Raw genomic sequence first — 11,560 nt, forward strand, 5'->3', positions numbered from 1 at the left:
CGCCTCTTGTTGTCGTCTTCCACGACAAGTAGGAATCACCTGCTGCCAACTGTTAAAACGCAGCTAAAAGCGGCTTCCAACAAACAAAGCCTGTGTACTGTGGTGCTATTATATCAGTCACAGAGTGCAGGATAAGAGGTTGCAAACACCTGAAGCAGCAGTTTATTCATGAGCCAGCTAATTAGCACTTTTAATGACCGGGCTAAAAGTCGCTGCCTTTAAACTAGCAACTGTTAAAATCGTCAACGTGCAACCCTTAATGACGGAACATTACAGAATGTGCTGACCTGTTAGTGAGACACTGTAATCAACTTCCGTGCTCTGTTGTCATGTGAAAAGCAGAAAAGTTCTAAAAAGTTACACATTTGAAGTCAAAGATCAGAATCCTCACTTTGCAGACTAAGCTTTTGGCATTATAATGGGGAGTTTAAAACGGAATTTAAATAAGTGGATATAATGTAAAATGTTCTCTATCAACAAATTACAATCACTGATTTAATCCTCTGTCTACATTCATTGCGAACGCGGTCTAGACGAGAGCTGCAGACAACAGAATGATTAAAAACAGAAGAGAAAAACAGTTAAATACTATACAATTCAAACTTTTTTTTATTTTTAGAGGTCTAAAGAGGTTGAATTATCCAGTGGAAAAACAGCAAAGGTTAGAGGAAAGTCTGAAAATAATCAACATAATTTGGCGAAGAGAAAAAATGAATATATCATCTTATGACCCCTCAGATTTACCCTGCGACTGCTCGTGGGGGTGCTTCCAAACGTGGGAAGAAATTCCATATTTAAGCTGTAATAACTGGTTTCAATTCAAAGTATACTGTCTTTAAGTGCAAAGGGGCATTTCAAGTAGTTTGTCTTGTGGTCTTAAAACTCACCACTAGCTTTACCCCCACTTATATCTTACCGACCTCTCAGTAAACAAGGCTTTTCACAAAAAATGGAGGAGGATATCATGCAAAGCCATTCTGACTGTATATGACAGTGAAGCAGTCAGATGTACAACCTCATCTGACTGCCTAATTTTCACCCTACTCCTCCTCAGGACCCCCGCCACAATCTCTTAAAACACTTCTAAGCTGAGATAGAAGTTGCCCCACAATCTTGAAACACAGTGCAGTATGTCTCAACACAAAAAAATATTAAGCTTAAAGCATGCATTTTGTTTTAGAGGTAAATTAAAATTAAAACTGTAGTTGGTATATCTTATATAAAATAACTTATTTCAACATATTTGTTGAAAGTGTCACTATATTCACATGGCACAAAATGAGAATAATAACAGGTTTTTTCCACACATTCATTTATTTGCAGCAGGTTTCCACCACTAAAATATACACCACCACAGCTAGATTTTTGGAGCTGGGCTGTTTATTAGGAGCACTATTGGGATATATATAAATCGTTGGGTTATCAATAACACACTTAGTGCAGAGACGACACAGCAGAACCTCAGGCGCCTTGAAAGTGGAACTTTACTCTGTTGGATCTAAAAGTTTATTTTCACTTACATGATCTCCTTTTTAAAAGCATGTCAGTTACAAAAAAACTTTGAACTACCCCTTCAATTTTACAATCATATAAAAACTGAAAAAATAAGTAAACCCTTACATTTAATAAGCTGGAACCAGATAATTTTAAGACATTATCAGAATAGCTGACAATCAATTTTCTGTCAACTAAGTGAGTAACAACTTATTTTCATCCCAGTGTTCTGAAGATTAACAAACTTATTTTTCACAGCCTGCTTCTTATTTTTGTACCACCTATTACTAGTTATGATAACATGCTGTCTGTGCTGTCTTTTCACAACCTCTCTAAGCATCTCATCACCCATGGTCACAGACTTTTTGACTTTTTAGCAATGCTGCTGGCTCCCTAGATCACAACAGGGAACCAACCAAGAGGACTCATTACCCAAATTAATGCCCTGGTTGTACATCCCAGAACTTTGACCAGTCCTGGTCATAGCTGTTCATAAATTGGCAAGATTATGTAACTCACCTATGCTGAGAGAAAGCATTTCGGTCAGTGCAAAAATTCGATTAATAAATTAGTTGTGTGCTCACTAAGCTCTGCAAAGTGTCTCCGACACCCTACACACAGTTATTAGATTCCTCAGTAACATATTCATTATGAGTGGAGTACATGACGGCAGTTTAATTGCTCAGGGGAATGCAGCTCCAGCCCATTGTCTAACCCCATGCTGAACTTTCTTCTTATAAGAAGTAAGTGCGACTATTTGAGTTGTGGAAGAAAGTCATATTTTCAATGCAGCATTTTTTTTATCAGGTATTCACCTTTGCCAGAGAGCGATCAGTATTTATTCTATATTATATTTCTCAACCGAAAGGCCTCACAGGAAGAGTTGTTCACACTATGATTTCACTACCTGCATGTTAACATGATGACGCCATGGGAACACACCTTCATTTAACCTGTAACCCATAATGATTTTTAATTAATTTTCGTATTCCACAGCCATCTGTATGATGTGTGAAGTGAAACATCTACTGTTTCTGTCCATAGTTTACTATTAGCAATTTACATTCATGTTTGTGCAGGCATGATAAGTTGATTGATAAATGACTTCAATGTCAAGAAAGAAATGTTAGCTACACAAATGTGTGAATCTTTTTCATCATTTTTATAACAGTCAAATAATATCTCTGGATTGCTCATCAGAAAAACAAGCATTTTGAAGATAACACATTGGGCTAAATCTTGTAGAAGACCCTTCAAAACAACCACACAACTTTTAGTCTCAGTTTTGACAGTTTACGTCGGGCCGAAAATGATTTTGTAAAGACAGAAGCATGTACGCAGCTCTCTGTACCAAAGAGTAGTGTAGAGTAGTGTGAGCATTCACTCTGCAGAAAAATCTGGGGACGATGACTAGTAAAATGATTCCAGAAGTACACTACACAGCACACTGACTAGCAAAAAAAAGCATTAAAAAAACGACTGCTTGACTGGAAACAGTCTCAGTCAACTAAGGGGTCTCCGGCTGATGATTCAAATCTCCAACCTTTAAGGGGCAGCCTTGGTGGAATGGCCACTAGCTTATTCTTATCTCATTTGTGATCTGATAAACAGGGAGAAAGAGCGGGGCATGGAGGGGCTAAATGTGAATATGCTGCGGGCAATCTGGTGGCAAGGGCTTTGAACAGTGAGGAGAGAGCTACAGAAGGAGGGTTGATTTTGTTTTATTTTTTCAAATTATGCTATTTTTTGGTGGGGGGGGGCTTTTTGCCCTTTCCAGATTTCTGCCTACCCCAGCTCCATTTACTCCATTTTATAAACTGAACTGACTGCTATATTCTGGTTTGTCAGGTTGTATCTGTCCAGCTGACAACATCAACACTGTTCAATTTTATCATTTGAGTAATATTCACACTACAGAATGGTGATGACATTTTCACTGACTACGGACAATAACAAGATGAAACAAAAACTACTGCTACTTTCAGCTTTGCTGCTCTTTTTATTTAAAAAAAAAAAAAAAAAATCGTTTTAAGAAGTCCACACTGCACTCAATGTGACATGTAAGGTGTGAGTATCAGTGGAGTTTAATGCCATTTCCACAGGCAACAATGTAAAACTTTCTATGGAATGGATCTGAACTGTACCAGCCAAATTATTGTTCCAGAAAGCTGATCTGAATGGGAGGCAGTTAAGAACTGACTACCCTCCAAGCCTCCAGCCCAGATGTGCAAATCACTGCCAGAGCAAATACAGCTTGAGTCTCTCCCAGAGGGCGACTTTATTACCTCACCTCCCGCACAATTTATGGCACAACGCCAAAAGGGTAAATTTCTAATAACGTAGCCGGGCTCCTCTGACACTAACGAGTGGCTGCAGTCCTGCAGCTAAAATTTACTGTCAGTCACGGAATCTCCCCTTTTCAAATTGCTTCTTAGATGCTTCACAGAGAAGCAATTTGGCGAAGAAAAATGTGAGCCACTGTAAATGGTGGGAAAAAAAATTGTGGAGTTTAAATTGCACCCGACCCGCCACACACACACACAAGGGCATGTAAAACCAGATACAGTTTTTAAATGATGTTACTCTAAAGAAGCTGATGGGTTGAAGAAAATGAAAGAATCACAGCATGCCTCAAAACAACATTCCTTTTTTCTTTTTTCCCAAAATGAGGCATACAGCTTTACAGTTTGGCCTTTAACTAGAACATTGAGACCATCCCTTTAAAAGTTCTGATCTCTGTCTTTCTGAGGTCTTCAAACACTCAAATAATTACAGGGGTTAGCTGAGGATGAGGTGCCCTGGTGCAGCATGGACAGAGATGGGAGACTCACTGCTGCTGGTATCAAGTGCACTGTGCAATAAGAGAGCACAGTACTGTATATCAAACTTATTAAAGCAGTCAAGTAATGATCAGTGATTTTTAGGGCTGATAATTAATCGATGATCAATTAATTGGCTGTTAGGAATTTAATGAAATTTAATCTTTTGGCTTCTGTTGGCTTTGTCAAATAAGTGAAATTTAAACTGATTAATTAATGGGCTGTGCGGTGCAGTCAAAGTCTTTGTGATATCTTACTTTAAGCTTTGGTTAGGGAAAAAACACATTGTGATTGTTTGAAATAAGCAAAGTTTTATCTTTTTTTAAAAAATAATGATTAATTGATCATTAATTTCAACAGTAGTGCTTACAATTTTCAACCCTAGTCGTTTTCATTGACAGACACTGCAGAGTTGAAGATAAGCTTAACTTTTGTCAATATCTCAAAACACCCATAGAAATATCTGAAGCCACTCCATTATCTACTCAATTTCCTGTCCATACTGGATATTCCAAACAGTGATATTTGTTCCAAAAATGTGACAATTACACTACATTTAATCAGTAAAATGTAAATGTAGATAATGTAAAATGTAGGTAAAAATATGTCAATGTAGAGGCAAATGTACAGTAAGCATTTGGTTGGATAATCAAGCATATTAAACAGCTGTGTTTTCAGAACTTTTTATAATGATTTCATACCTTTTGCCACATTACAATTCATAATGACACTTTTTACATGACATTTCCAGGCCTGGAAAATGTGATTGTGAAATTCGATGACTTTTTCAAGTTTCGTATAACCTTGGGAACCCTGCTTTTTGCAACAACCTCTCAAAAAACACTATGGCTGGGACGACGCGTCACCGCAATCGATGAAATCGACAAAATCGGCGAAAATGATTATGTGAATACGTCAATTCATAACGTGCGTCTATGCATCGCACTGTTTCACACAGCGCCCATCGTGAGAGAATGAGCAGCACCGAGCATGTTGTTTTTTGTTTCGGCGCTCATGTTATCAAGTTAGAGTGTGCACAATGCGCAGCGCTGAGCAGCGCTTGTCAGGCGCGTCTGAGCTGCGTGTCAGCTGCAGCACATCTAGAGAATCGGTGGTTCGCCTTTTTTTTTTTTTACATGTGACGCTCGCGTTTGTTGACTCTATACCCCTTTATACTGCAGTTTAAAGTCTCTCTCTGTCACAGAGATGAGAAAATACTAAGATGTTTGTTTTATCTCAACTTCCTTGCTTCCCTTTCAAAACAAAAGCTATCTGACTGTGTCTCTGTGGACAGAATGCCATCAGTTGCCGATACAATACATTTTATTTTGAAACATTTACAGGATGGGGTTGTCAGCTGTGCAGGAGCTTGTGTAACTTCATAAATGAGTGGAATATGTGCTTATAAATATGAAAATACAGCACTCATATCAGCAGGCAGCAGTATGCCTCAAGGCCCAGTTAAGGCTGGACTATTTTGATGCAGAAAGAATGTACTAGTTATAATTATTTCTGTTAGAGAAAAGTTATAGTGTTATTCAAATTGCACTAATTTTTCTGTAAGATGTTTTGTTGGACTGCTAGATTTGAGGTTTGTAACTGTAACAAAGAGTAACTGATTTGTTACTCCTCCTAAAAGTGACTTGAATTGTACATTATTTTATTTATTTTGCTGTTGGATTGCCAAACATAGATTGCACTACATTCCTTTTACTTGAGTGGAACAAGCTCTTGCATAAATTTTTTTTGGAGAGACTTTCACAGCCTTACATGTAAAAACCAGCTAGTATGTGGTGTCCCTGAGAGGAACTGCAAACTGGGGAGCTGCCCAGAGAACTACACACCCTCAAGGGCTCTTTCCTGTTTAAATCTGCACTGCCAGTAGGAATGCTGAAGTGACATAGTGTAAGCCGGCCAGGGGTTAGTACAGCAGTATCACTTTGGCTTTGACAAGTCAAAATGATGCTCCATTTTCCCCTGTTGCATATGTTATCAGTAAATCATTTATTTCACTGATGGCCCATTTGTCCGCCTTTCCTCCATTTTTGTCGAAACAAGCTGTGTTTTGGGTTTTGTGTTGTCTGTTCTTTACATGTGGAATGGGCTTTCGAAAATGACAGCTGCCTGTGCTGCATTGGCTAATGTGTTTGACCAATCACAATATAGTTACGTCAATCATGGAAGCTAAAAAAAAGTCTCTCAAAATGGCTTTTTAAGAACTATGAGACTTTTTTTTAGGTCTTAAGGTTTTACGTTTTACATTTCATTTCTTTATTTTCTGCACAAAATTATAGAGAGTAGTATCAATAAGGGTATTGAGAAGTATCAATACTGGTAAGCAGTACCACTACCTGTGTCTGTATCAGTATCTGCATTGACAAAATCCTAATGATACCCATCCCTACTGGTTAGGTGGAGGGAAGTTTACCCTAGTTCATCTGCATATACTAGGGACATTGTTTTGACACAAAGCTGATTGAAAATGGGCAAAGTACTCCTTTAAACCTAACAAATGTTTTGCCAGTTTACCTCATAGAACTGCAATCAGATACAGTAAAGTTCTCCAAAACCCAATCAGATCATCTGAAAGAAAGCTGTGCTGCTGTTATATTCAGTCACAATTGCTGCAGAGTTGGCCTCCACCATGTGTTTACACTCAGACACACAGATTCACCTGGCATGATGTCCCAAAAAGCATTTACACTGGTGAAGAGACATAGAAATATGCTGAGAGGAACAATGTGCAACATTAATCACAACGAGGCTATGGCAGACTCAAACAGCCATGGAGAGGACCAGTTTGAGACGATGACAACTGGATCCTTAACACCAGCGAGGAAGAGTTTAGTGCTTACACAAACAGCACTGAGCAGGCCTCTTATCACAGTGCTGCTGGAACACTGGTTTAAATGTAATTACGGCTTGTTATCAATACAGCCGCACAATGTTAACGTCAATTGATTTCCTGAGAAGACATACGGTTTATACAACAAGTGAAAGTTCGGGTTTGTAATTCCAAGCTGGCACCCCTTATTTCACAAAAGAGGTTTTGTTCGACAGCAAAGGAAATCAAGCAACAAACAAAGAAAAATAAACAAAGAAGGAAAAGTCTGCAGCTGCTCCGGCATTTATACTTGTACTCGGGTAGCAGCGATGCTATGTGCACACTCCGAATGCCGAATTGTGTTGGGCTCCCCAGTGTGAAATTTCATTAAAAGTTTTCCGTCCTGGAGTAGACTGCTACGTAAGGAAATGTCAAATGATACAAATTCAGGCTCATTAATATGCAACAGCTGTGCTGAGAGAACTGTTGTGCTGTGCATTTGCCTTCCCTTATTTCCCTTCACCCCATAATGAATTAACTGTTGTCTAAATTAGGCCTTTAAATAAACTATTCAAACTATTCAAAGAGTCACTGCAGCGCTATGGTGTAAACACTCGACAATACTGCAAACGTCATTAGGGACCTTCAGAGGACTATTCCCAAAATCCATACGTCTGTTAATTAAAACAGGTAGAGAAATTATTTTATATAAACTGCAGTGCATTCTGAAACACAAACAAATGCCACTGAAGATATCTGTTGTGATAGTGGGAAAAGAGTAATTCATGTTTGGAGACATGTAATAAGTTATATTCTTTAGTGTCTAGTTCTGGATCTTCCCATAAAAATAAAAAGAAATGGATAAAAAGAAAAAAAAACACAGATGACAAATTCTGTCAGGACTTTCTCCTCTTTTGCTTTTAAGTGAGACAGCTTCTCCCGACTAGGGCTGGGTAAGAAAACTGTAGTTTTGGATTACCACACTGAATGTGTCTGTATATCAAGTATCAAAAAGCGTCAGATAAGTCATTTGTCAAACAAAGAAGCCAACACTCTACTAGTTACAGCATCTAAAATGTGAAAATGTGAAATTTGCTGGTTTTCTATGTTTTGAGTCATTAGCAATTGCAAAACTTTTTAGTTTTTGGACTTGTCTTTAGAGATTTTGGTTGCTTAAATCAATTAATAGATTAATCAAAAAGAAAAATTTGCAGGTTAACTGAAAATGAAAATAATGTAATAATGTAAGATGTCCCTAGCAAAGCCTATGGATCAGTATTAGGACAATCCAGGCATCTTTTAATGTCATAATTAATATCAGTATTAGCTCAAAAGAAATGTGATCCTTTCATCTAATTGATGGAAATCATTCCATGTATATTTGCTTACAAAGAATCAACTCATCTGTATTTTATTTATTTTATAAGAGAGACTTTTTACACATACTTCCTCTATAATAACATAATGCTTCAAGTATGAATTATGATAAAATGTTTGTTCAACCCCTCCAAAAACAACAACTGTCCTCAGCCTGCTCTCCAACAAGCAGGTCTTCTTTGTTTTGCAGTGTGAGCATTTCACTGCATATCAGAATGAAAATAAGAGTGAAAGATTTGAGGCATACCAGTGAGTTCAATTATTGAGCTTGGACCAACAGAACAGTCACAATCACATTTAGCGGATAAAGCAATTAAAGTTGCTAGCAGCAACTCATATCAGCTGCTGTTTACTGATATTCATTCACCAAGCAACTTAATAACAGGCCAAAATGACACTTGCATGTTCTTGTATGTCCATGTGTAGAGCAATTAGCATTCTTTGCTATAAGAAAAAATGGTTATATTCTGCCCAAAAAACTAAGGTATTGAATAATTTGCCAAGATATTTGTACAAACTTAGGTATATTAGATAGTGAAAAACTTACAAACCCAATTCTATTTGTGTCTTGCAAGGGTAAGTGATGCTATATGAAAATTTTAGATTTAATGTACACAATACGTACACCTAGGGCTACAACGAGCGACTATTATTATCATCGATTTATATGTTTGCAGTGTAAAATGTCAGAAAAATGTGAAAGATCAGAATCAGAAATCAGTGTTTCCCAAAGCCAAAAATGGTGTCCTCAAAAAACTTGTTTCGTCAGTAATAACATAATCAGTTTACTGGCAAACAAAGTAAGAAAACTAGCTGCTCTAACAACCCATAATCAATTCCCCTTGCTAAGTACAAGCCACAGTTTGCATCATTACATGTTTTGTTGTTGGTGGTGGTGGTCGTAGTAATGTTGGGTAAAACCCTAAATGTGGGTGATTTTATTAACTTATGAATTCTTAATACTGTAGAAACTTAAGTATTAAATTCCTAATAATTTAGACCTGCTGAAAAGTCAAATGTCCATGTTTTGTCACATTGGTCAAGGGGATTAAGATGCTGGACATGTGATCAGCTCAAAACCGGTCCGAGAGCTTATTTTCAGGCCATCCCCCTCGTTTATTTATCAGAAAGTTTGCACAGCATCTCTGCTATCCATGCCACTGTTTAGAAGAAGAAGTCTATCACATAATGATACTGATAACTACCAGTAAGTGATTAGTGATATATTTATCCAAAGCCCATATGTATGGTTAATGTAAGTGACAAACAATATTTTACACATGGTGAAAAACACAGATATAGGTGACATCTGACACAAATTAAAGGCACTACAGAGCAAGCCAGAAAATTACAAAAAACATGTAAAATACATGTATGAAAAGGCAAATCAAACAGCAACTACTTTCAAAAGTGACGACAACAGAGACATGGGCAGATGAAACAGCTCAGAAGATCAAACAACGAAAACACACACATACCTGCCATGCTTTTTAACTCTTTCCTGTATATTGCTGACTTGGCCAGGAGAACATTAAACTGTACAATCAGGCCCAGGGTCACAAGCAACAACACCAAACCCTCACTCAGACATCCAAAACACAAAGTTGACAAAACTGCAAACCACAGTCAGTGTGCCTCAGAGCTCTCAGCAGCAGAGGGACATTCTGACGGTGGCAGCAGCAGATCAGCACCATGGACAGCGGCCAGCTAACTTCCACAATGCAAACTTTTGCTGCTCTCTGCCAAACTCAATGTAGTTCACGCATGATTTAACGTCCACTTAATGTGGGCTTGCTTTGGTCTAAATTTGGACAAAGTTGGCTTTCTGAGGCATGAAAACTAATAACAAAGCGTTAAATGGCAGATTTGATTCAAATACAAAACATAAACGACACTGACACCACAAAAGTGACCCCACATCAGCAGAAAGAGATGAGCGTAAAAGTTGCACTAAAGTGAGAGGAGTTTGGCGGCTAGCAAGTAGTTCCCTACGCATGCAGCTAACTGAGCCACGTGTGTAAGCTAGCGTTTGGGATAATACACAAAAGGGGCGCTTGTCTTCCAGATGTAATATTTCTGGATACAAACAAATGGGTAAAAACTACAATTTTGATAGCATAAGGATGCTATGCGGCCTGTTATTGCAACAAGAAGTGCTAAGTGTTGATTTAGCCCCCAGGTGTGCTCAATAAGAAAAGCCACAGCAATTATCAGCAATTGACTGACTTGTAATGACAAATAAATGCAGCTAAATGCGTTAGCTTTTTATTCTGTTTGTTTTTAAAGCCAACAGTGTTTTTCAAAGCAGTGAAAACAGGGTTTGGAGCCAGGCCTAAGCTAATAGACAGATGCTCCGGTGTAATGATAAACATTGAGGTGGTATTAATCCGCTCAATTAGCTGCTAATGAACCGCAGAGCGCGTATTGTGTAAAAAACACTCACCTAAGACGAAGAAAGGGAGCTCGGTGTTTTCCAGGTCGTCCACCACCACGACGTCTCCGGGAAAATCGTTCCTAACGGAGAACAGCAGCTTGGGCTCGGAGGCCGACGGACTATGCATGATGCTCAGGTCGTTTTCCCTCAAAAAAGGCAGCGCCGACACGGTGACGCTCTTCATCTTGCACTCGGTGTCCTGGCTCTGGTCCTCGTCGCCGTTTAGACCGCGGACAATAGGCGCGAGGACGGCCAGAAAGAGCCACGCGAGCCCCGGCAGTAGCAGCAGCAGCGGTCTCGGCCCCATGTTGATGCTCGCCATCTCCGTCGCTCCGTTTCCTCTTCCCCTCCTCGCTGTTTCTTTCGCTGGCTGCTCCGGTGTCTCAGCCCGGCGGATGAGAGAGAGCAGCGGAGTGAGTGAGGGGGGGTGTGATGCAGCGGCGGGCTCTCCCTGTGTTGGAAACAAACGCTCCTTGTTGCTTACATTTGATCAATCACATGCTTTTGTACACATTGACTGTGTGGTTGTCATGCGTTTTAATGCTTTTGACCCCTTTACTGTAATTGATCGACAAAGTGTCCAAATGGCTGTGTAATGGCTTGCCAACAGGA

The 11,560-nt window shown here is 39.0% G+C and overlaps 1 protein-coding gene across 1 annotated transcript in view; it reads right to left on the reverse strand.

Annotated features, from left to right (window-relative positions):
• The window catches only part of astn1 (astrotactin 1), a 502,578-nt gene extending 491,224 nt beyond the window's left edge, over nt 1-11,354 (reverse strand). The window contains 1 exon segment of the mRNA XM_042497522.1: nt 10,958-11,354. Coding sequence (XP_042353456.1) covers nt 10,958-11,270 — 313 coding nt within the window. The 5' untranslated portion in view covers nt 11,271-11,354.
• Nucleotides 11,355-11,560: the final 206 nt, after the last annotated feature.

The sequence above is a fragment of the Plectropomus leopardus genome, chromosome 12 (assembly GCF_008729295.1).
Source record: "Plectropomus leopardus isolate mb chromosome 12, YSFRI_Pleo_2.0, whole genome shotgun sequence".
In the NCBI taxonomy this organism is placed as follows: Eukaryota; Metazoa; Chordata; class Actinopteri; order Perciformes; family Serranidae; genus Plectropomus; species Plectropomus leopardus.